The sequence below is a fragment of the Meles meles genome, chromosome 13 (genome assembly GCF_922984935.1).
Source record: "Meles meles chromosome 13, mMelMel3.1 paternal haplotype, whole genome shotgun sequence".
Taxonomy (NCBI): Eukaryota; Metazoa; Chordata; class Mammalia; order Carnivora; family Mustelidae; genus Meles; species Meles meles.
Window position 1 is genome coordinate 57,228,292 of NC_060078.1, and position 24,630 is coordinate 57,252,921.

Sequence of the window (24,630 nt, forward strand, 5' to 3'; positions counted from 1 at the left end):
AGAGCCTTCTTATATCCTCCAGAGTTCCCCCCAGATAATGTCTAATTCTTGAATAATATCTCTCAATTGTAGAGCTGCCAGAAGAAAGAAACAGTAATACTACTGACCCCAGCCAGCGTGAGGCCAGTGGTCCAGGCCCACCCAACAAGGAATTGCAAAGAAACCAAAATTTGCCTTTGGAGTAAATTACTGATTTACTTAACTACCTGGGAAATTTCAGGTAGCTAAGATATTAAAGAAAAAAAAAATCTTTCTATACTTCTAGACTCATCCTGAAGGAGGAGAGGCTGAATCCAAGCAGACAAGCCTGGACCAGCAACAAGGCCAGGCCCATCTAAGAAGTAGGAGGACTTCCGACTATAGTAGTCGGTGTGGGGATTCAGATCGGTCTTCATTCCAGCTGTTTGGAGGGGTAAGTGATAACTCCCAGATGGGTCAATCAGAGAAGGGGTACTGACATTCGACGCCTGCTTAGACGAATGTGTTGGATTTGAACCAAAGTCGTGATATGCACGGTCGTAAACTTCTTGTTCCGCAATCCTTCGCGAATCGCAATCACTCAGGAACTCTGTTGAATCTGGGCGGGGTAAGCGAGGAAAGACGCGCAGGCGCAGTGCTGAAGAGGGCGCTCACCTGCGCTGAGCGGGCGGAGCTAAACGCTGGAGCGGGAGGTGGGGCGGGCGTGATGACGTCATGGACACGCCGCCGCAGAGCAATTCGCGTCCCGGAAGCGGCGGCGGCGGCGGCGGGAGAGGTAGAGGAGGCTCTCGGATTTGCTACTTCGGAGAGGCCCTTGGAAGAGGCGCGTCCTAGGGGTGGGGCGGGCCTGAGGAAACGCTCCGGGGCCTAGTGGCCTTTCCAGTGGTCCCTGGCCGTCCCCGCCCCTCCCCCACCAACCCTGAGACCGGGTAGGTGAAGTGCCACCCCTCCCGCCCTATCTCCGGGTCTCTGCGGAATTGGGCGCCTGGACGTCGCTGGGGCCGCCACCTGCTGGCCCAGCGATTTTGGGCGTGGCCTTCCCGGTCTGGGCCGCAGGGCCGGAGCCGGCTCCGTGGCCTGCAGAGGTGGTGGTAGTCCTGGCCTCTGCCAGCGCTGACCAGCTTCACCCCCTCCAGGACTTTTTACCTTGCACCCTCCCTGGATCCTTTAAGTTCCAGCTCCGCCTGCGGGTATTTGGGCTCCCAGTGGCCCCTTGGTCACATCCCCACCCCCAGTCCCCGTCAGGTCTCAGTCCACTGCGAGGAACTAGCTTATGCTGCTGTGCGTCAAGGTTCCGTGCGTCCGTCCCCATCCCCTCCTTTTCTTTTTAGGTTTTGGGATAGGACTTTGAAATTAGGAAGAGGGTGAGGGTCTCCCCATCGGAGTGGGGAGGTGGAAACAGGACCTTACGGAAGGAGGTGACTACCCTGTGGGATTCGAGGGAAAAGGGAGGGTAATGGGCCGGAATGGTCCAGGAAGTTGTTGGGAACAGAAAGGAGAAGGAAGCTCTAGAAGATGTGGTGGGGCAGGAGAAAGCATGGGAGTCCTAGAGGATGGACAGTGAGCATTAATTAATCTTCCACTGTGTGCAGAAGCAGTGGTAAATGGAAGATAGTTTTTGACCTGGTGGAGCTCCGAGTTAAGCGCAGACCGGCAAGAAAGCCGAAATTTTACTTTGGTGGGATAAATGCTGTTAGGGCAAGTGCATGATTGGGATTATTGGGGAGGGTCTCCCATTCCAGACTGGGGTGGTTGCCAAGATCCTCTCAGATCAAGGAAGCAATGTCTCAGCAGTTACCTGAAGGGTGGGTAGGAATTAAGCAGGTCAAGAGTAGGTGAAAATATTCCAGGTCATCTTTTCTTTTTAGACATCAGACTGCCTCTTCCCAGCAGCCATGTATACTCTGTCTTTATGGTTTAGACTCTTGATGGATCTCTGGGGAAAAGAACAGGATTTTTATATCTGGGCAATTCACTTTATCCTGCTGAATGTGTCTTCTGTCTGTGAAATGGGTAGTTCACCTGTAACCCTTCCTACCTCACAGGTTTATTATAGGCACCACATGTACTAATGTAAGTAGAAGGGTGGTGGGTACAGTGCAAATGTCAGGAATTATTATGGTTGCAGGATGCAGACATCAGAGCGTGAGGGGAGTGGGCCAGAGGTGAGCCCCAGCGTGATGCCCGAGGCTCCCCTGGAGTCTCCAATTGCCCCTACCAAGTCCCCGGCGTTTGATCTTTTCAACTTGGTCCTGTCCTACAAGAGGCTGGAGATCTACCTGGAACCCCTGAAGGATGCAGGTGACGGTGTCCGGTACTTGCTCAGGTAACAGACATCGCAGAGTTACTCTGACTGTCTAGACCTTCTGCTTTCCTGCTCCATAGTTGTGCTGAGCATTTAGACAGTTGCTGGGCTATCCTTTCTGCCCTAGAGAGGAGTGGTTCTGGGAAGTCCATTGGTTCCCTGGGTTGATTTCAGACCCACCTCGGGAGAGGCAGGGCCCTGGGATCCATATGGTCTTTCACCAGAGTTTCTGCTTTGTCGTTCAGTAAGCTCATACCTCAGGACTGCTAACTAGCCTTGAACATCAAGCCTTCTAAATCTTAAAGGAGGCTTTTTTTCTCCTTCTCTCTCAGTACTAGCATAGTTAATGTTAAAATTAGGATGTAATTTTGAACATACTAAATACAAATACCTGTGAATAAGCAGGTACCCCTTTCGCTAATTTAGGATTGTGGAGCTCCAAATTTTTTGTTCTTATTTTGCTTTGATTTTCATCCTCTACGATTTCTTTTTTCTCTTTTCAGCTCACTCTATTTCTTATCTTAAATAATTTTAATTACAGACACATGCTATTCCACTCCGTAAATACTTCAGTTTATTTCTAAATAATAAGGATTGTTTTTAATGAGAAAAAACAATATCACACCAAATAAAGTTAACAGTAATTTCTTGATAGCATATTATACCCAGTTCTGATTTCCTCAGTTGTCCCAAGAATGTCATGTTTTGGCCAAATCAGATTCCAATCCAGGACTGCGTTCTATGTGGTTATTATGTCCCTTAAGTCTTTTTCAATCTAAAATGGTTTCCTTTTCATGATACTGACTTGCTGGAGACGGAGTTGACGGTCCTGGAGAGTTTCCTACTTTGATTTGTCTGGTAGCTTCCTCATGGTGCAAATTATATGTTAGATTTAAAGGTTGGATCATATTCAAGTGAAACTCCCTCCTCCACAAAAGTCATGTGTTCCTAATATAGGGAGCCATGTAAAACCTGGTTGTCCTGCAGAGCAGCCCTTCATAACTTAGAACCTGTGAGTGGGGCTTTAGGGCTCACTGAACCTCCTGAAACTACATGTAAAACTTGGTATGTGCACACATGTTTATTTCTAAGGGAGAAGCTTCTAGTTTTCATCAAGCTCTCCAGTCCTCTGAGAGAGGTAAGAGATAGGGTGAGTGGAGTGGGGTTAACCCCTAAGAGTACTATTGAATATCATTCTTACCTCAGTCTGGAAATAGTGGGAGGTTTATTTTTTAATTCTCTGAACAAGGCCTTACATTTTTCTTGTTTCCTTCAGAACCCCTTTTATTTTATTTTATTTTTCTTTTTTAAAAAATATTTTATTTATTTATTTGACAGAGATCACAAGTTGGCAGAGAGGCAGGCAGAGAGAAGAGGAAGCAGGCTCCCTACTGAGGAGAGAGCCTGATTCGGGGCTCGATCCCAGGACCCTGGGATCATGACCCAAGGCGGAGGCTTTAACCCACTGAGCCACCCAGGCGCCCCCAGAACCCCTTTTATTTATGGCATTAGGCCTAGAGGTGAGCTAGTTTGTATTCCATAGCAGTATTCTCTACCATTAGATCACTGTCTCCTTGGTGCAAGGGATAGGGCACATGATGGTATGAGAGGCTTGATTTATAATCCCACCATGACTATCCAGCTGAAATGAATTTTAGTCTTCCTTAGTGGAGGGGATGGGCCCTGGGGTTTTCTGCTGTGCACACACGCAGGTGTATGTACATGTATGTGTATTTTACTCTTTTGTGGCAAAGCACAGAAGTTAAATACAGCCTGCCCCTTCACCTTTTCTACCACTGGTCTCTTAGTGCTTCTTGGCACTCATATGTTCAGGTTTTTCCGTTTTATGAAATTAGAAATCTGAGGGTGTTGTGTGATTCATTAAAGCTGGATGGAGGGGGAACAGCATTTGGCCTAAAGAGCCCCCAGGAGCTTGTGGTTCTGTGCCACTGGGAGACAGAGCACTGGTCTGTGAAAATGGCTGTCAGATTAGTTTGTGCTTTTGATTGTTCTTTTCTTAGTAAAGAGGATTTGACTTTCAAGAGGGACCTAATCTTGAGCTTTGTCTGATAGTCTGAAGCCTAGAGCTGTAGTAGATTTTTAAAAGACTCCTCAGTTCTGGGATCAGCTACTCTAGTAGGTGGATCTCTGTGACTAAAGTGTCAGTAAAGACATGAGAAAGGATGGGAGAGACTTTATAGTGTAAGTGACTTGAGTGGCTGTATGATGCTTTTTTTCTGAAATGGGGTTGGCTTTAGACCAGATTTTTAATTTGCTCTTACGCTTATACCTGCCACTAGCTGGTTCTGAGGCCTGATTAGGGTGGCATAGTGGGGGATACTGGGTTTCCAGAGGAAGGCAGACAGGTCATTTCATTCCTTTACTCATAACTTTTATGAAAAGATAAAATGGGCACCTGGATGGCTCAGCTAGCTGGTTAAGTGTCTGACTCTTGATTTCGGCTCAGGTCATGATCTCAGGGTCGTGAGATCAAGCCCCCTGTCAGCTCAGTCCATGCCCAGCGGGGTGTCTGCTTGAGAGGGAGAGGGAAAGATGCCTTTCCCTCTCCCTCTGCTCTTCCATGCCCCCCTTCCCCCACAAAAAATAAAAGCACATAAATCAGTGAACCTCATTTAGCAACTGAAATACCTCAATCACAGCAAAAGAAAATACATTGAAATTCTGAATACATTGCTTGCCAGCAACAAACCTGTTTATTTTCTCTTTGACTCTCCCTCAGTTGGCTGACCTTATAAATGCTACACTGCTGTTTATTTATTTATTTATTTTAAGGTTTTATTTATTTGACAGACAGCGAGAGAGGCAACACAAGCAGGGGGAGTGGGAGAGGGAGAAGCAGGCTTCCTTCTGAGGAGGGAGCCCGATGTGGGGCTCCATGCAGGGCTCGATCCCAGGACCCTGGGATTGTGACCTGGGCCAAAGGCAGATGCTTGACAACTGAGCCACCCAGGCGCCGCTACACTGCTGTTTAGAATTTAGGCATCCATGCTTTCATTGTTACATCTTGGCTCCTTTTCCCCTATTAAATGTCCTTTATCAGGGACGAAGCCAGCAAAATTTGCTTGTCCTCAGCAACTCAAGTCTCTGGTCTCCTTCCTTTCCTCTTTGGGGGCTTCTGCACTGCTGTTTGGTGGTGGGGGGGGGGGACTGGGTCTGCATGTGCTTCCAGCTGTTCCAGTTCACTTAGGGCATGTCTGCTGAAAGAATGCTATACCCCGGCTTCAGTTTCTTTTCTGATCTATTAAAACAAAATCTTCATTATCTTTTCTCCTTTTGGATTGCCATGTTAAGCTCTCAAAATTTCAGAAGTAAGTGAAAGTCACAGATGCGGTCACATAAATCCTTCACGTTCTGTTCTTTTGATTTCTGTATTAGATGAATCTTGCACAGTGAGTATATATATGTTCCTGCGAAGTTGTACAAAGAATAAGTGAAAATTTTCAAGAAGAAAGTTCATCATTGTCACCTCTTAAAGAGACCAGAACATTACAAAATGCAGTTAAACAGTATTAACTGGGTTTCTTAACAGGTATTTTATAAATTCTTCTCCTTTTGGGAGAAAGTTCCACAGGTCTTCTAGTTCTGAGAGGACACCTTTTCTTATCCTGGGGCCTAATGGGTGACCTTAACTCCTCTCCTAGTTCCCTGTCCTTTTTTTTTGAGTGGACACTTTTCATTTCTCCTTGACACTTAGAGCTCCAGGCTCCCTCCTCTCACTCCTCCTTTTGATGACCCACCCGTGATGGCCGTCTCCTCCTCCCACCGTCTCACCCCCAAATTGGAGGAGTGGCCATCTTTAGTGACCACGACTTTCTTGTGTTGTAGGTGGCAGATGCCTTTGTGTTCCTTGCTGACCTGTCTGGGCCTCAACGTCTTGTTCCTCACTTTGAATGAGGGTAAGAACTGATTACAGGGGCAGGAGATTTCTGTGAATGAACGTGGGAAGGAATTCCAAGAAGTGGCCCCTTGTCTTGCCATGGAGTTGGCCTCCCTCTCTTGTCTGCTTGATGTCAGAAAACCGGCTCTGGAGCGACACACTCTGGGCTAGAATCCTGGCTGGATTGTTGAGGTGGCAGCTTCTTTAATCTGTTTGGCAAGGCCTAATTTTCCTCATCTCTAAAGGGAGGATAATAATAGTGCTCTCCTCAGAGAGTAGTTGTGAGGAACGAGGTAGCCTGTATATTACGTTTAGCACGGCGCCTGACACAGAGTAAGGAGCTGGTGTGTTGTAGCTATTATTATTGTTTCCTTCTTGACCAAATGCTGGTGTTTTAACCTTTTTCCATTTTGATTTCCAAGCTGATTCCGTGGTCAGTGAAGGCATGACATGGGGTGAAGGTGCCAGGAAGGTGAATGGTTAAGAGATTTTTGCCACATCCATTGATTCCCTCTGGCTCAGCTGGTGAGCCTGGAGGGGGCTGCTGGGCAGTCACCAGCTCTGAGGGGTCTGTGGCATGAAGGCTTTGAGGTAGATGTGTGGACAGGTGGGTGGCTCTAGAGATCTTGAGTAGTGATGTCTCCTGGGGACCGTTTGTGACAAGATATACCAGGACCCAAGCCTTTTCCTGTTTGAACTGACAAGTGGCTGCAGAAAAAGCTAAACCCCTGGGGGGAGATGTGTGAAAGGCCTGAGACAGAGTGTTCTGAGGAACTGGGTCCTTTATTCATGTTTTCATTCTTCTATCAAACTTGCATTTCTCAAGTGTTTGCTTTGTTTCCTATGGAGATACAGATTCAGTGGGTTGAAAATAAACCCAGTTTTCACATAAGACTCATTTTCTGTTTGTCCAGTGATAGATTTTAACTAGCATTTACTTTGTGCCCAGTGCTCTGTTAGCTTGCTTTGGGGGTACCATGCTACATGGAAGAAGGTCTTTCTTTGGATTTTCTCTCAGCCTCCCCATTTCTCAGTCCACAGTGGTCTGTCTGTGGTATTCTAAAAGCCAAACGAAAGGCTTCCGATCTGCCCCGGTGGCCCAGAAGGTCAGAATGTCAGTCACAGGGATCTCTTAGCGGCCAGACTCCAGGCAGAAGCCACCTACTGTGTGCTCGTGTAGATTTGTTAATGTTAAAAAACAAAAAGAAAATGAGTCTGAGGCTATCGTAGTGACCAAATGGACGGAGTCCCAGCCTTCAAGATCCTGTTTGTGGAGGAGAAAGCAACTATGCCTATAATCAGTCATGTGGTGAAAAATTTTGTGAGGGAAAATAAAGCTGGGTTAAAGGGTTGGACAGTGAGCAGGGGAGACACTCTTTCACCTGAGGTGATCAGGGAAGGCCTCTTGGACAGAGCGCTGGAGGAGGTGAGGGAGCGAGTGTGTGGGCCTCTTGTGGGCAGAGGCCCCTGGTCCTTGCTCCTCATTTACCTGCAGTGTTATTGATCCGTAGGCGCATGGTACTCCGTGGGTGCCCTAATGATTTCAGTGCCTGCCCTTCTGGGCTACCTTCAGGAGGTTTGCCGGGCACGGCTGCCTGAGTCAGAGTTGATGCGGAGGAAGTATCACAGCGTGAGGCAGGAGGACCTCCAGAAAGTTCGCCTGTCTCGCCCTGAGGCTGTGGCCGAGGTGAAGAGCTTGTGAGTATGGAAGGGGCTGGGGGGGGGGGTGGTGGTGGGAGATGGTCACAGTGGCAGGGGACACCACAGAGTGCTTGCATTGTATGAGGCGTTCTTTCCTGTCATCTATCGGGTTCTTTCCTCTCATCTTTTGAACATCTCTGGGAGGTGGCTACTGTTAGTATCCTCCATTTATGGATGAAGAAAAAGGCTTACATGGTGAAAAGGGGGCCAAGCTGGGATGAGAATCCAGATCTAGCTGATTTCACAGCAACCTGTGTTCTTTCCACTAGAGAGATAGATAGTTCAGGGTCTTAACGGAGCGCATGCATGCATGAGCCTCGGCCAGGGTTCAAATCCCAGCCCTCCATTTACCGGCTGTGTGGCAACCTGTGGCATCTCTGTGCCTCGGGTTCCTCACTGTTAAATGGCTAATAGTAGGCTTGCCTCATAGGTGGTTGGGGAGACTGAATGAGTGTCCGATACCCAGGAAGTGTCCAATAAGGGTTAGTCACCATCACTACACTGTCAGGAAGCTTCCTAAATGTGACAGAGCTGGTACTTCCGAAGAGCCACGTTAAGACTGTTGAACAACATTAACCCTAGCAACTGCAAAGCTTCAAAAAAAAGTTAAAAACAAACAGAGGCCTGGGCCTGGCCCCCATCTGGGTCCATTTTCTGGAGTGTGGTCTGGGTCTTTGTGGTTTTTAACACCCCCCACCCCCCCTTTTTTTTTTAATAAATGACTTTAAACTCAAATGGGAGTTGCAAGAATAATACAGAGGAACTCCCAGATGCCCTGTACCCAGCTAGAACAGTGATTACATTTGCCACATTGGCTTCCTCTGTTGCTTTTCTCTTGCATGTTACTTTTTTTCCTTCTGAACCATTGAAAGTAAGTGCAGACATCATGCCTGTTTACTCCAAATACTTCTCTCCTAAGGACAAGGACTTTCTCTTACGTATTTATAATTATATAATTAAAATCAGGAAATTTTACATGGTTAACATCAGCATTCTTGCAATTATCTAATATGTAGTTCATAATCAGATTTTACCAATGGTATTAATAAGGTTTTTTTTTTTTTTTAAAGATTTTATTTATTTATCTGACAGAGAGATCACAAGTAGGCAGAGAGGCAGGCAGAGAGAGAGGAGGAAGCAGGCTCCCTGTGGAGCAGAGAGCCCGATGTGGGGCTCGATCCCAGGACCCTGAGACCATGACCTGAGCCGAAGGCAGCGGCTAATCCACTGAGCCACCCAGGTGCCCCAATTAATAAGGTTTTTTATATACATTTCCTCTCATCCAGAATCCAGTCCCAAGTCCTACATTACATTTAGTTTTTATGTCTTCTTAGTCTTCTGTAATCTGGAATAGTTTCCTTAGTCTTTGTTTCTCATGACCTTGACTCTTTTAGATAGGATGAGCTTATTATTGTGTAGAATTTCCCTGAATTTGGGGTTGTTTGGCTCCTTATGATTAGATGGAGGTTTTGCCTTTTTTCAGGAATATGACAAGCAGTGTGTTGTCAGTGTATTGTATCAGGAGGCGTATGATGTCAGTCTGTCCCGTTAAGGGAGATGCTGAATTTGGTCGCTTGGTTAAGGTTTCTCTGCTGTAAAATGGCCATTGTTGGGTCTTGTCTTTAACACTTTATTACCGTAATTGTTGTGAAGGTGATTTTCTAATTGGCGTTGTTAGCCAGTATCGGCTCTAAGAAAGAGCTCTTCCATCTTATCAGTATGAACTTGAGATTCTTAATTTTATTTAATGGGTTGTAATCCATTACTGTCATTATTTTGATCTCAGATTGTCTTAGGTTTGGGAGTAGGAGCTCTTTTGAACTGGCTTCTGTGTTCTTTTGATATTTCCCATCCTTTTTTTTTTTTTTTAAAGATGTATTTATTTATTAGAGAGTGTGGGAGCACATGCGCATGGGGGTGGGAAGGTGGGGGTGGAGGAGCAGAGGGAGAGAGAATCTTCTTTTTTTTTTTTAATTTGTTTATTTCACAGAGATCACAAGTAGCCAGAGAGGCAGGCAGAGAGAGGGAAGCAAGCTCTCTGCTGAGCAGAGAGCCCGATGCAGGGCTCGATCCCAGGACCCTGAGATCATAACCCGAGCTGAAGGCAGAGGCTTAACCCACTGAGCCACCCAGGCAGCCTGGAGAGAGAAAATCTTAAGCAGATGTCCTGCTGAGCACAGAGCTTGATGCGGGGCTTGATCCCATAACCCTGAGATCATGACCTGAGCCAAAATCAAGAGTTGGGTGCTCAACCAACAGAGCCACCCCTCATTTCTGAGTGCATATGATATTCAGAGTCATCTTACACTTGCGCTGCCCCCACTCTGGAACGAGCCATTTCTCCACGGGGCCTTTCAGAAACCAAGATCTGGGTGCAGCATGCATTCATTGCTTCTGGGGGTGGATCCATTTAAAAAAACCTCTTCTAGTGAGTCTGCCTTATAGCCCAGGTGGAGACACAGTGCTCTCTCTCCTGCCATTTATCCTACAGCTGTAGCGTGTCTGTCTGTGAGGGGGGTTCCCTGCTCCTCATTGTCTCTCAGCCCCGGAGAAGTTAAGCAGCTGGCCTGACCCCAGCAGCTAGGAAAAGACCCAAGCGGGAACAGTTGTCCTGTTTGCATCTCTGTAAGGGTTCCAAAAGGGGGCCTGAAACATACACAGTTTCTTCTGAGCTCTCCGCCCCTCCTTTGGGTTCAAAGAGACCAGCTGTCCCTGGCTAGCTATGCCCATGAAGTCCTAGCTCCTGTGGCTTCAAGCTCTGGCTCACGGCAGTGCCCTGTGCCCACAGCCTGATCCAGCTGGAGGCCTTCCTGAGCCGCCTGTGCCGCACCTGCGAGGCTGCCTACCGTGTGCTGCACTGGGAGAACCCCACCGCGTCCTCACAGTGAGTGGCCGCCGCTCCCCGACACTGCTGCCCTGCAGGGATTTGCCACAGGAGCTCCTACTCCCCTCGCTCAGGGCAGGAGAGCCTCTGAGGCTCTTGTGTGTAGGCCTGCCCATGAGCTTGTGGGCTGGGATGTACTGCTTTTGTTTAATCACCTTTTAGGTGTGGTAAAAATACTTTGGGAGTAGAAAGGTAACTCACCATGTAATCTTACCCACTCATTTGATTAGCAGATGTCATGTTTATGAATTGTGCCCGTTGCCGAGTGGCTGTGTTCCAAAGTGATTTCCTTCTGATCTTAGGAGTTTCTGACGCTGTGGTTCCGCTCTTTCGTTGCAGGTTCTATGGGGCTCTTCTGGGCACAGTTTGCATGCTTTATCTGCTGCCCCTGTGCTGGGTCCTTGCCCTTTTAAACAGCATGCTCTTTCTGGGGAATGTGGAGTTCTTCCGAGGTAAGCCTTGGACATCTTGGACAGCTCCGCAGAGGCTCAGGCTCTGGGAGCTAGGTTAGGCTCCCGGGTTTGTTGGGCCCTCCAGCTAATCATCCGTTTGCTGTGCCTTCCACAAGGGGGCAGCACCACACCAGAGTAGTTTCTGGGAGGGCTCCTGGGCTCTGCATCTGAGATGTCCGGGGGATCTAGGGGAGGCTGCTACTGTGGGGGGGGGGTCCCTCTCCCTTCCCAAGACCGGTGAATCCCTGCTTATGTGATGTGGTGGCATCTGGGAGATGAGGGAGGGATGCTTTCCCAGTGTTGCCACCTGCATCCTGGGATGCAGCCACCTGGTGTGGCTACTTCGAGTGATCCCGGAGTTCTAGTCTGCCGTCTAGCTTCTAAAGCAGGGAGGCGGTCTGGAGAGGCCCTGAGCCACAGAAGCCCGGGTTTCCACATGTGTTTGGTTGATTGCTGTATTTGTTTTCCTCCCCGTAGTTAGGTGATTAGTTACCAAAGCTGTAATTCATCCAACACAGTGCATTTAATCACCCTGTAGCTGTCAAATGGGGTGGGTGGGGGTAGCCCTGTTCTGCTTATGAGGCTCAGGTTAGGTGATCTGTTCAGAGTTAGGAGGGTGACTTTCTTGCAGCTGAGAGCAGGCTGCTGGTGCAAGAGGCCAGCTACCTGTAGAAGGGGGGACCCCCAGAGCACCACTCATTCCATCCTGTTTATGCCCCCCACTCTGTTCTTGCCCTGGGCAGTGGTGTCTGAGTACAGGGCACGTCTGCAGCAGCGGCTGAACCCCAAGCAGAAAGACAGCGTCTTTGAGAGCCCGGCACTGCTGGAGGCTGGGGAAAAGTGTGCTGTGCGGGACTGCACGCCTGCACCCACGCCCACAGAGGTGAGTGCCCCCCCACCAGAGGGCAGAACCTCCTGCAGGCGGTGGGTGGGGCTTTCTGGTTCCCAGCTTGTTCATGCACCGGAGCTCCTGGTCTCTTTACAGTTCCTGCTGCTTCCCTGGCCTCCTCTTCTCAGAAATGTTTAATAATGATAAGCGTAATGATAACAGCTACTGCTTGCTTTGTTGAATGCTTACTCCGCTGATGTAAGGACTTTAGAAGTATTAACTGGGTGAGGTGTAGGTTGCTTCCGAGAATGAGAGGGTTTGCCGATACATGGGAGAAGGCTGAGGCCCAGAGTGCTTGTGCCAGTGTTGGGGGGGGGCACGACTCAGACCAGGCCCTGTGGTTCTAGCACCTGAGCTGTGCAGCCACCGTGGGGCTATCTGTGGTCTTGGGCCCATGTCCCTGTCCCTCTAGGTCAGAGAGGGCCCTCCTTCTCATGACTTCTTTCTCGCATGTGTGCCATCTCCTCTGGGGCAGGAATGGATGTTTTAGGGAACCTGGGTGTTGGCTCCAGGGAGCTGGTGGCCTCTGCCTTGGGGGCATGGCTCCCCTCTCCTTCTGTAATAGTCTCTCTTCCCAGGACCTCACGCCCGGCAGTGTGGAGGAGGCCGAGGAGGCTGAGCCCGATGAGGAGTTCAAAGATGCGATTGAGGTGGGTGGCCCTTCCCTACCACCCTCTACTGATCAGGCACGAAGCCAACTGGTCTGGAGCTGGGTGGCTTCTCACATCCCAAGTCCAGGTGTTTCAGTTCTCTTTATCCAGATGAGAAGCCAGAACTTGTGAGCTAGAGCTCACTGGATGAAAGGGTGCCAGTTGCCTCTGAGCTTCCTTGGGTCCTCTGACTGACCAACTCCTCTGTCATGTGTGCTTAGGGCAAGGATGGCTCTGGAAGCCTCTGGGAAGTGCCCTGTGGTGGGGGCTGGATCATTTACCAGCTAAGCTGGAGACTCTGGGCTTGGTGCCTTAGTTGTGGGGAAGGCAGACTTGGGGAGGGCACTGGCTCAGGTCTCTCACTCCTCTTGTGCAGAATGAGGTTCGAAAGATGTCTCTTTGGCGGGGTAGAGAGGGGAAGCTGGAGAAAGTGGTTGCAGGCCAAGGGCTAGGTCAGAATCTTCCTGATTTTAAGACAGTGATTCAAACTGGTAGTTTGCAGAAGCATTTTATTTGGCATCCAAGATTTAAAAACGTTTACAAATGGAGAGATTTCAGTGACGAGTCTGGATTTTCGGTTTCTCTGAACAGTCAGCAGCTCTGGTAGTCCCGAGTGCGCAGTGGTCAGTGTGGCTGAGGAGTGACTGTCCGCTTTAGAAAAGCCCCTGCCCGCACCCTCCTTGTCCCCGGTCACTGAGTGCTTGTGTGGTTGCTGTTGTCACAGCTGTGCTGTTGCATTTCCATAGAGCAGGATGTCATTTCTCCATCTCTCTGTAAAGGGGGAAATTGCAGTATTGAGAAAAGGGGTCTTGTGCATTGCCCTGGGCCTGTGATTTACCTTAGCCCACTTCCCTCTCACCTCAGCCTCACCCACATCCGCATTTACATTTTCAGCTGCTTAACGATTTCTCCCAGACTTGAGTATGCCACTGTAGACTGTGCATCTCGGTGCGGTGGTGGAGGGAGTGAGGACAGCCAGGGCCTTCGGGCTCTTTTGTTCCTGACCCACAGTAGCGAACACATTTTACATCTTGGCCTAGTTCACACTTATGTCTGCAGAATGTGTAAAACTTAAATGGAGCAAAAGTTTTCTGAAAATACATTCTAAGGGATATTTTCTGTTCTATTGAAATCATGAGCTATTTTTAGTGAATTATGTCACCCAGTTTGAGAAACTGTAGTACCCAGCTTCTCTCAAGCTGATGTGATGCTGGGCTCCTCCTCCGGGGGCCTCTGTGGACGTCAGCCTCTGTGGCGCGCTCAGACAGAACTCAGAGTGGTGCTTCTGTGTTTCCCTCGGCCTGTGGTTCCCCCTCCTGGCGGCGTCCTTCTTCTTGCTATCTCTCTCTGTTTTCTCTCCTTCTCCCGCACACCTTGGGAGGCAGGAGACACACTTGGTGGTGCTGGTAAGTAGGAGCCTTGGTGAGTCGGGTGGGGACCGGTCAGGGGGAGGCTGGCTGAGCCAGCTGGCCTCGTGCCTCGTGGGGTCTGCTGTGCTGGGGGCCTCTGCACGTGGCTCCCGGAGCCCTGCTCTGAGGTGGGCAGGACTGGAAGCAGCTGTTCCCACAGGAGGATGACGAAGGTGCCCCGTGTCCAGCGGAAGACGAGCTGGTCCTGCAGGACAATGGGTTTCTGAGCAAGAATGAGGTACTGCGCAGCAAGGTGTCCCGGCTCACGGAGCGGCTCCGCAAACGCTGCCCTTCCAACAACTTCGGTATGGCCAGGCCTGAGGAAGGGGGCTGCATGGGTGCCGTGGGGCCAGATTTTGGGAACTGTGGGTACTGGTTTGTGATGAGAGCAAGGAGTAACGCTATATGCCCAGGCCCCGGGGAGGGTAGCAGACAAACAGTGGCTCTGCCAAGGGAGTGAGTCTGCATTCCTTCTGGTTCCTCTGTCCTCCTTGAATGTTAACTTGGGAAGTGGGAAGTTGAGGCGCTCTGTTCCAGAAACACCACTCTAGGATTGGAGAGCGGTGTCATCCTGAGGCAGAGGCCCAAAAGGCAGTGCGGCAGGGTGGTTGAGAACAAGATGTAATGTCTGACTGCCTGGAGTGAATCCCAGCTCTTCTGGGTGTCCTTGAGCAAACGATGTAACCTCTCTGTGCCTCAGGTTCCTGTTCTAAGAAACGGCAGTAATAACAGTTCTTACCTCACGGGGTTCTTGGAGGTCTCTAATTTGGTGATGCTTATTAAGTGGTAGCACAGTGCTGGCTGAGTTATAGTAAGTTGCTTAATGGGGGGTTGTGAACATATGGGGTCCTGGTCCGTCCTGCAGGTGCCTAGCAGTTTGTCTGGATCTTTCCTGTCCGGCTTGAAACAAGCTGAAGCAAAAAGTATCTTCCTCGGGGCGCCTGGGTGGCTCAGTGGGTTAAAACCTCTGCCTTTCGCTCAGGTCATGATCCCAGGGTCCGGGATCGAGCCCCGCATCGGGCTCCTTGGCGGGGAGCCTGCTTCCTCCTCTCTCTCTCTCTGCCTGCCTCTCTACTTGTGATCTCTATCTGTCAAAATAAAATAAATAAAATCTTTAAAAAAAAAAAAAGTATCTTCCTCTGCACATGATAGAACCCCGAGGTCCCTTCTCCTCAGCCAAGTTTGTGGACCGACCAGTCCTTATTTTACTGGGGGTTCGGGGTGGCTCAAGGAAGGCAGCTTTGGAGAAGGGTAATGACTGTTAACACGGTGGGAAACCTGGTTCAGACTGGGAGAGCAGTTGCTGAGCCAGAGAAAGTTCTGGCTGAAGAGAGCAGGTGACTTGGGAGTCATGCTGGTCTGGAGGAAGAGCCTTGCTTGTGCTTGGTGTCGGCCTCCAGGAGGATGGGGGTGGCTATGCTGTTTATTCCGGTGGCAGTGAGTTCTAGGGTCTGCACCCTGGGAGAAGCCCTGGGATTCGTTTGAGGAATTTGGCCCAGGGCATCCAGGGGCCTGCCTTCCTGCCCCTGTGGCACCAGGGCCCTTGTTCTCCAGGATTAGAGGTCCTGGACAGGCTATTTCTGCTCCGTGAGTGCGCCCCAGTCATTTCCAGTTCCCTTTTGTTTGTGGTGATCACAGACTTCTCTGGGGCCCTGTGTTCAGTGCACTTGCACATACCCGGTCTCATCTAGTCCAGATGATAGACGCAATAGGGACAGGCAGTTCTTCAGGGCTTAGGAGCAGCTGGGTTCCAGAAGTTCCAAGTGACACTACGCAAGAATTTGTATTCTTTAGCATGTGATTCATCCATGTGTATGAATTTTAGGTAAAGGCCTTTAGACGTTCTCATTTGCAGGTGAGTAACCTCAGGTGAGAAAAAGTGATTTGCTTTATGTCTTCAGCCAGTTAATGGTCGAGCTATGACTCAAATCCAAGCTATCTGATCTGGCTCCTGTGTTCTTGTGTTTTTTTCTCACTCATCATGCTCCCTTTGCCTTAGTGTCTGAAGTCCTCTGGTTTTATGTCTTATTTCAATACTTGGTTTTTGGTTCAGGTAATCCCAGCTGTGTTGGGTGAAGGCCTTTCAGGTTCACATGAGGCTGGCAAGGGCAGAAAATGCTGCTTTTTTTTGTAAGCCTCTCCTAATTCCTATTTTTTAAGACTCCTCGCTGTCCTCTCCCTGAGATGTTCTCAGACTTATTGCTGTGAGGGCAGGTACAGCAGCTCTGCTCCTGGGTCTGGCTCCCATAGGCCAGGGGGAGGTGAGCCACATTCAGGGCCATTCCATTCTGGCTGCCCGTGGAGGGCGGGGACAGGGACAGATGAGGACAGGCTGTTCAGGGGCTTCTTCGTGTCCCTGCTCTGTCCCAGAGGCTCTTTGACCATTACCCTGGCAGGGCCCACGAAGTCTTAGGCTCCTTCCTATTCCCGTGGCATCATTACATGGTGAGGTAGGCCCTTTGCTGAGGGTGGGGGCAGGGGGAGTCAGTAGATGTTGGAAGGGAACAGGGCTGCTCTCCTCTGTATACCTGTTTTGAGCTGGTGTCAGCATCCTAAGCCCTCCTTAGCTCAGGCTTGTGCAGTGAGTACATGTTGATTTCACTAGACCACATGGCTGCCCTGGGATGCTTGGCCCTGATGTTCCATCCTGGACTTGGGCCTGAGTGTCAGTCTTTGAGTGGCTCCAGTCTCCTGCCCCATGCCCTTGTCCCCTTGCTTAGGAGAAGCAGAGATGGGTTGCTTTTTTTTTTTTTTTTTTTTTTTTTTTAAGATTTATTTACCTGGGCACCTGGTGGCTCAGTTGATTAAGTGTCTCAGTTGATTAAGTGCTGGTTATGATCTCAGAGTCTTGGGATCGAGCCATGCAATGGGGTCCCTGCTTGGTAGGGAGTCTGCTTCTCCCTCTCCCTCTGCCTACCCCATCCCCACTTATGTTCTCTCTCAAATAAATAAACAAAACCTAAAATAGAAAAGATTTATTTATTTTTAAAAGATTTTATTTATTTGGCAGAGAGAAACTGAGAGCAGGAATACAAGCAGGGGGAGTGGGAGAGGGAAAGCAGGCTTTCCGTCGAGCAGGGAGTCCGATAGGGGTGGTGGGGGGGTGCGTGGGAAAGGTGCTCAATCCCAGGAACCTGGGATCATGATCTGAGCTGAAGGCAGATGCTTAATGACTGAGCCACGCAGGTGCCCTGATTTTTTTTTATTTATTTGAGAGAGGGAGAGGCTTGATCTCATGACCCATGAGATCACGACCTGAGCCTAAACCAAGAGTCAGACACTTACCTGCTTGAGTCGCCTGGGTGCCCCAAGGTGGGTTGCTTTGCCCACGTACTTTGTGTGGGGGACAGAGTCTTGGAGTAGCCTGATTGCTGGCTTGGCATCAGGGCAGCAGCCCCTGCTATGCTCTCCAGAGACCAGGAGCTAACTGGCAGCGATGGCATTCGCCTTACATGCCTTGGCCTCAGGCTTCTTCTTGCTTTAGCTTGGGAGGGCCCGTCTTTCCTTAAACACAGTGAGTGTCCTCTAGCAAGGGCTGCAGGGGGTTCTGGTGGGACAGAGGAAGGGACACCACATGTAGCTGTCACTATACCTCTGGGCCTTTGCTTGAAGGTGAGGCGCCGGGCTCCATACCTGGCCACAAAGGTGGTTCAAGAGGCCTAGCGGTGCTTCCAGAAGCTCTTAATTGCTCTGGCCAGGTCCCAGGAGGCCTTTGGGCCTCAGGTTGTAGACACGTACTCCAGTAGCCTTATTATCCACTCCCAAGTGTTTTTAGGACCCAACTCAGCTTCCTTCTGGGCCCACAGTCCCGGGGCTGGGCTCGTAGCCCCTTTTGGGAGCATCTTCATGCCCACCATGGACCCCCCCAGGCTTTCTTCCCTGCCTCAGTGCCCCCTGCTTGCATGGAGATTTTTGCCTCAGACCATAGCCTGGGTTCCTGGGGTTAGCCCTTGGAACCTTTCTTGTTCTCTTCAGGGTTTGCTTTTGTTCCTGGAACTTGGTGAAGCCATCAGGCACAATGTGGCCTTTCCTCTCCTCAGGCCTCGTTTGCCTCTGCCTTTTGGTTCCCTTCATTCACTGGCACATGCCCCCTTCTGTAGACTGTGTCTTTTCTGCAGGCCACCTTTTCCGTCTGTAATTTTCCTGGGAGCACGGGTAGGTGGTGAGCACAGCGGCCTCTGAAAGAACCGTTGGTTGGTTCCCTCTGTCCCTGTCCTTCATCTCTTTTTGCACCCCTCGCCGCCTCCCATGCTTGCTAAGCTGTTGTTCACTCTTCCGGCATGGTCGGGAAACTTGAGCATCTTGTGGGTGGTGGTTTGGGTGGAGTCTCTTGCGTCCCTGCCCTGCTCCGTCCTGCCCACCACTCACAGTGTCTGTGCCCCTGTCCTGCACGTCATCTAGGAAGGTGCCTGGTTTTGAGCTCCTCTCCTGGAATCTTCAGATGACAGGAAGCAGGAGTCTGGGGTACTAGGCATTTCTGCATTACCTCTGGGCAGACTATTTGTAAGAACACTTAGGAAAGGGTCGTGTCAGGCAAGTTTCATCTGAGCTCACTGGATCTGCCTTCTCTGAAGGATACCTGTCATGTCCCCCCTAGCTTGGTGTGATTTCCAGGGAGCAGATTCTGCGGGATGCTTTTTGATTTTGGTGGGACCTGCAGGTGGGGCCTCTGAGTCCTGGGAGGGCACATGAACCGGCAGCTGTGTATAGTCTGGAGACATGGATTCTCAGGGACCATGGGAATTTTCCTTCTGTTTTCATTTTCTTTTTTTTTTTTTTTTAAGATTTTATTTATTTATTTGAGAGAGAGTGAAAGCAAGAGAGATCACAGAGTGAGAGGGAGAAGCAGACTTGCCACTGAGTGGAGAGCCTGATGTGGGACTTGATCCCAGCACCCTGAGATCACGACCTAAGCCAAAGGCAGACACTTAACCAACTGAGCTACCCAGGCACCCTGGGAATTTCCTTCTTAGTTTGAGTCCCCTTCTGTCTCCGGATCTGGACTTTGCTCGCTTTTTTTTAAAATAGAAGATTTTATTTATTTATTTTAGAGAGCGAGAGAGCATGAGAGAGATCACAAGTGGGAGGAAGGGGTAGAGGGAGAAGCAGACTCCCCACAGAGCAAGGAGACCGATGTGGGACTCCATCCCAGGACTGTGGGATCATGACCTGAGCTGAAGGCAGATGCTTAACTGACTGAGCTCCCAGGTGCCCTGGACTTTGCTCCCTTGCTTACTGCTCCCAGCCATGGTGTCTGGGCTGGGCTGCCATCCTGAGTGGTCCCATTTAGAAGAGCCAGGAGCAGGTGAGAGTTGAGAGCCCTGGGCTGGGTCAAGGCTGAGCTGCTGCCTCTGTTTGTCAGGGAACTGCACAGGCTGCTCGGCCACCTTCTCAGTGCTGAAGAAGAGGGTGAGTCTCCCTGAGGGTATGTGTGTGGGGACTTGGGATGAGACGCAGGGGAGTAGTGGGGAGTCATTGGGCCACATTGGGCCTGGGGTCTGAGGTTTGCTCAGGTGAGCGGGGATCTGCTGTCCCTGTGCCCACACCTTCACCAGTCTTCCCATTGGATGTCATGTTTGCTCTATCCTGCCCCACTTGGGCACCTCCCCATTCCTATGGTAGTCCCAGGTTCCTTGGGTGAGATCAGTTGATGAGAGGGAGGGGGACTCTGGATGTGGGTGACACACCTGATACTGACATTGGCTCTTTGCAGCGGAGCTGCAGTAACTGTGGAAATAGCTTCTGCTCTCGGTGCTGCTCCTTCAAGGTGCCCAAGTCCTCCATGGGGGCCACAGGTGAGTGGTGCAGGCAGCCAGGGGTCAGGGCATTGGGAGGGCTTGGCTGATTCCTGCATCCTCCAAGGGCTGCTGCAGTGTGGGAAGGGAGCAAGGGGCCAGTGAGAAGGCAGGGGGACTCGGGATCCTGTCTGCCCTGGAGAAACATCTCCACTGTCCTTTAACAAACAAAACACCGAAGTATTTTATGCGTGCAAAAGAATATATTTAATGTATCCGAATTATGAGACATAATACTGAATATCTGTGGCTGCTTCGCTGAAGTTAAAAAACAGAGCAGTAGCCGCCCCCCACCCAGGCTCCCCAGCACTGCCCTGCCTTCCCCAGAGGAAACCACGGTGCTGAATTTTGTTCTTTTTCTCATGAACTCGGTAATACTTCTAACAAAATGAAAAAGCTGTACGTACTCACTGTAAGCAAAAGATAAAGGTAAAGGAAGGGATTCATGTGCACGAGGGTAAATGCGGACACATGCAGGTTCTACAAGTAGTAGGAGCATGTTCTGCACACTGCCTCTAACGTGCTGTAATCTGAAATTGAGGCTTTTCTGGTTTTCTCTCTGGTCATGCAAGCAGCATAAGCTCATTCTAGACGATTTGGAGATTATCATACAGAAGAAGAAGGAAGAAAAAAGTAATCTGTAATCTTACTACCTAGGGATAACCACCGATAAAACACATTGGAAAATTTTCTTTTGGTATTTTATTTAAAGAACTTTTTAGTGGTGTTTTGTTGGTGCCAAAATCATTTCTAATGCAGGGCACCTGGGGGAGAGGCCTGCTGTTGCTGTGGTCACTCCTGAAGTCCCCAGTCCCCATGGAAAGTGGAGTCTGAGGGCAGGCTCGGGAGCTGGGTTAGCGAGGATGTGGGCTGGGTGGTGGGTGGCTTATGTGGGGCATTGGGGGTCGGGAAATGGTAGTAGTATTGGGGGTCATGAACCAAAGGACATGAGGAAGCGTCTCACCAAGTTCTTCCTCCTTTTCAGCCCCCGAAGCCCAGAGAGAGACTGTGTTTGTGTGTGCCTCGTGTAACCAGACCTTGAGCAAGTGAGAAGAGGGCTGGGGTCTAAAGTGGGCGTCGGTCCCTGGGACCAGCAGCAGACCTCACTCTCCTATCCCTAGCCCCATGTGGTGTGTGCTGGGCAAATGTGGCCTGAACGCTAGGTAGGCTTCCCTTTCCTCTCCTCGCTGTCTCCAGCTGGGTTCTGGAACTGCTCCCTCCTCTTGCGGACGGCTAGTAAATGGCAGTTCTCAAATCCCAGAGGTTAGAGGAGCCCCTGGAGGGCCTGGCGTGTTTGCCCTCTGTCCTGTGCTGAATTAGTAGACTCAGAGCTGGGTGGGAAATATAAACTAGAGGGCAGTAGTGAGCTAGGCCTGGTCTCTCTAGGGGTCTCTGAGCATCAGGGCGTCTCTCCACACCTCACAATTCTAGGAAACCGCAGATCAGAGATGGGGAGAAGAGATTCTTCTGTTGTTCCTGGGCCAGCCCCTTGGCCTCTGAGAGCCTGCAGAAGGGCTTGGGCATGGCGTGGCCCAACTCTGCTGTTTGAATGTCCCTTCAGGCATCAGCATCTCATTGTTTCTCCGCCAGAGGGTGTGTGGCCAGAGCTAATAAGACCAAAAGTCCGAGAAACAGGGTTGAAGTTTCCATGTTCTCCCAGAGGAGGCCGTGTCTAGGAGGGCCTGTCAGAATCCTTTAGTATTAAGTGGAGCAAAACATAGGGAGCACCAGCAGCTCAAAGGACATCAGACTTACCTTGCAGAAACCTTGACTTGCAGAGTCTCAGCCCACATATTACCCTGGTGACACTCCACGGGTAGATGCCAGGTGTTCAGATCACTCTTACTTCTCCTGCTCAGAGCCTCAGGCACCCCTCCTCTGGCCCAGAGCTACGTTTTACCTCCCTGGCCCCTTGTCCCATGGAGTGTGAGACAGGCAGGGAGAGCAGAGGTCCTGAAGCCCTTGACCCTTGGGGGCCTGGGAAGTGTAGGATCCCTCCGAGCTGGGTCCTCCATTCTGATGCTATTCCTCAGCAGGACAGTCTCACTTAGGGGTGAAGGCCACTTGAGGTCCTCATCCTCTCTTCAATAATTCTGTGTTCACTTCTGGACTGTTAGGGCACCAGCATCTCTCCCTAAGCCTTGAGCAGGCTCGGGCATCCTTCCTGTCCCCTGGAGCTGCTCTGCCTTTTTGAAGTATTTATTTATTTATTGCATGGTTTCTGGGAACATGTGCCCCAAGGAATGGGATGGAGAGGAGGGGGTGCTTCTGTCCCAGGATGCCTCCCTGGAGTCAGGGGCTGCTGGGGACCCAGGACCCATAGGAGGTTGAGCAGGTGTCCGAGGAGGCAGGCTGGGGAGACAAGACCACCCCAGACTAGCTTTCTGGGGCTACTTAGGGCTGGGCAGCTAGGGTCCTGTGACAGACCAGGGAGGTGCAAGTCCCTGGGGAACCAGGCAGGCCTTGGTGTCCCCCCTTCCTTGGGCTCCTTTGTTAACAGATGAGAGTTAAATACTCTGTGCTTTATTTACACTGGAGAGGAACAAGAAGGATCTCTGTGTATATGGAGAATTGTCAATAAAACGGCCCTCAAGCTTCTGACGTCTTTGTCCTGGTCCTTGCGCTAACCCTCTCTGTGAAACTAGAGAGCCAGACTTGCCCTGGGCTGAGTTTGCAGGCCTGCGCTCTGCCTGCGGGACACGGCTGGAGGGGGTGTGGAGGCTGCCGTCCGGGGGTCTGCAGAGGGGGTGGGGGGAGGAATGCTGTGCCTCATGCAGGTGGGACTCAGCACGTGTTTGTCGGATTGACTTGAGTCTCTGTCTTGTGACCAGATTGTGAGCACTTGGGGGTTAGGACCAGGACTAGTCAAACACTAAGCGGTGCTGGCTTTAGAACAGAAGGATTTTAGCTAATCCTTCTTAGAAAGCAAAAAGGGATCTGCGCTCTGGAGGCTGAGAGCCAGCCAGAAGAGGATTGGCTGTGAGATAGGACAGATAAGCGGTTCTCTGAAAGCAGAGTTTGTGGGGTGTGTACTGGGTACCAGGCACAGTGGTGAGTGCTTTATACACATCATTTTACTTATGCCTAATGATGGTCCTATGAGGTAGGCACTGTTCACCCCCATTTTATAGATAAGGGCACTGAGGCCAAGGGAAGCTGAGTAGGGGCAGTGAACTTTGGCATGGTACTTTGCAGACTAGAGCTGGCTATGAGCCACGTCTTCCAGACGGAGGGCTGGGGCAGCGAAGAGGGCAGGAGAGACCTTGCATCAGAGCTGAGGTTAGGTCACAGCCGCGTTCTCATGGCCCCGTGCCCGCACAGCTCGCAGAGGCGGTGGCCTGGTCCAGATGGGATTCTGCCTAGCTCAGGAACTTCCCCTAGTATGGGGGAGCCCCAGCAGCTCCGAGGGGCCTCGAGAGACAGGGAAGCAGGCAGGACCTTTTCCTGACAGTTTTTACAGAAAACTGTGTTCTCTTGAAAAAGTATCAAAGTGGCCTCAGCAGCCTGGGTCCAGAGGAACAGTAAAGACATTGGAGGAAGGCAAAGTGGGGCATTGGAACCAAAGGACAGCAACGATGGTGCAGGCCCAAGGGAGATGCAGCCGGGGCTGTGCTGGTGCTTTTGTGCATGGCACATGTCCTGGGTGGCTCAGCTGGAAGGCTGCTCAGAGGTCATCCAGGCCAGCTCCTCACTTCGGGAAGGACAGCACATCCATTTGAAGAGGCATCTTCCCCACGGTGTCAGAGGGAGGGCCTTCTTCAGAGCAGGAGCAGCCTGTGTTAGCCAGGCCCAGTCTGTTGGCTGTCAGAAGTAGGCACTGCTGTGGCCAGTCTCGCACTTGGCCTTCCTCTGCCATCAGTGGCAGCCACACTGGAGTGAATTGCCACAGGGGCATTGCCCCCAGGCCTTTCTGTGCTACTTTCCTCTGTAAAGTGCATGATATTGATCTGTACCTGACAGGGCTGCTTTGAGGAGTTCCTGAGACCATCCACTCCAGGCGTGGAGCACGGGGCCTGGGGCACAGGAAGTGATTTTCAAAGGCCAGCCTGTTCCTGCCATTCTGGCAATCTGACTGTCCCAGATGGCCTAGAACAATTTTTGGTTTATGTGTTTTTAAACCAGAGACTAATCTTAGATTATTATTCAGGAAAGAATCTGAGGCCAGAGCGTAGTTTGAAAAAGCAGAGACAATACTATTTTATTTTGGGGAAAAACAACACCGATGCGTAATGTTGGTGAAGTAGTCTGTGGCACGAGTAGCCTTTGGGACACGGGCTACCAGGGCTCGGGAAGCACGGGTTTTATCGTGGGGTCTTGGGTGGGTCTTCCCACCGAAGGGAAGCCAGAGGCCCACCTCTTTGTCCCTTTACAGTGTGTGTGAGGGCCTCAGTGACAGCAGGCTGGGGAGCGACAACTTGCAGGTGCAGGTACCACCGGGAAAATGAAGCCATGGAGGTTGGATTGTGTCTTGCAGCTGGCAGGGGTCCACGGTGTGGAGAGGACTGGACGTGTGGTGGCTGGGAGGGCAGACTGTTCATAATAGAATTGGATGCCTGATTTAAAAGATGCCTCCAATTTGTTCTTTGGCACCCATTGGGAGGAATAGTAGCTGGGTTGTGCTCCAGCTCTGGTACCCATTGGGACAGACTTGGGACACAGCCAGCACCC

General features: G+C 50.6%; 1 protein-coding gene across 3 annotated transcripts; it reads left to right on the forward strand.

Annotated features, from left to right (window-relative positions):
• Positions 1 to 715: 715 nt before the first annotated feature.
• ZFYVE27 (zinc finger FYVE-type containing 27) lies at positions 716 to 22,560 on the forward strand. Of its 3 annotated transcripts, XM_046026938.1 has the most exons (13): positions 716 to 908; positions 2,108 to 2,305; positions 6,131 to 6,201; positions 7,694 to 7,880; positions 10,672 to 10,767; positions 11,107 to 11,219; positions 11,963 to 12,102; positions 12,687 to 12,758; positions 14,144 to 14,164; positions 14,328 to 14,472; positions 19,530 to 19,576; positions 19,881 to 19,962; positions 20,948 to 22,560. In XM_046026938.1, the coding sequence occupies exons 2-13, from the start codon at positions 2,109 to 2,111 to the stop codon at positions 21,010 to 21,012; spliced, it is 1,236 nt and encodes a 411-aa protein (XP_045882894.1). In that variant the 5' UTR covers positions 716 to 908; position 2,108; the 3' UTR covers positions 21,013 to 22,560. The 3 variants fall into 3 exon arrangements, with proteins under 3 accessions (XP_045882894.1, XP_045882895.1, XP_045882896.1); XM_046026939.1 differs by lacking the exon at positions 14,144 to 14,164; XM_046026940.1 differs by lacking the exons at positions 19,530 to 19,576; positions 19,881 to 19,962; positions 20,948 to 22,560 and adding an exon at positions 15,033 to 15,905.
• Positions 22,561 to 24,630: the final 2,070 nt, after the last annotated feature.

Bases quoted from the DNA above. Each gene is read 5' to 3' on its own strand.
- ZFYVE27 (XM_046026938.1), top strand. From the start codon at position 2,109: ATGCAGACATCAGAGCGTGAGGGGAGTGGGCCAGAGGTGAGCCCCAGC. The intron at 12,759-14,143 runs GTGGGTGGCCCT...CTTGGGAGGCAG, and splicing joins AGTTCAAAGATGCGATTGAG to GAGACACACTTGGTGGTGCT. The intron at 19,577-19,880 runs GTGAGTCTCCCT...GGCTCTTTGCAG, and splicing joins TCTCAGTGCTGAAGAAGAGG to CGGAGCTGCAGTAACTGTGG.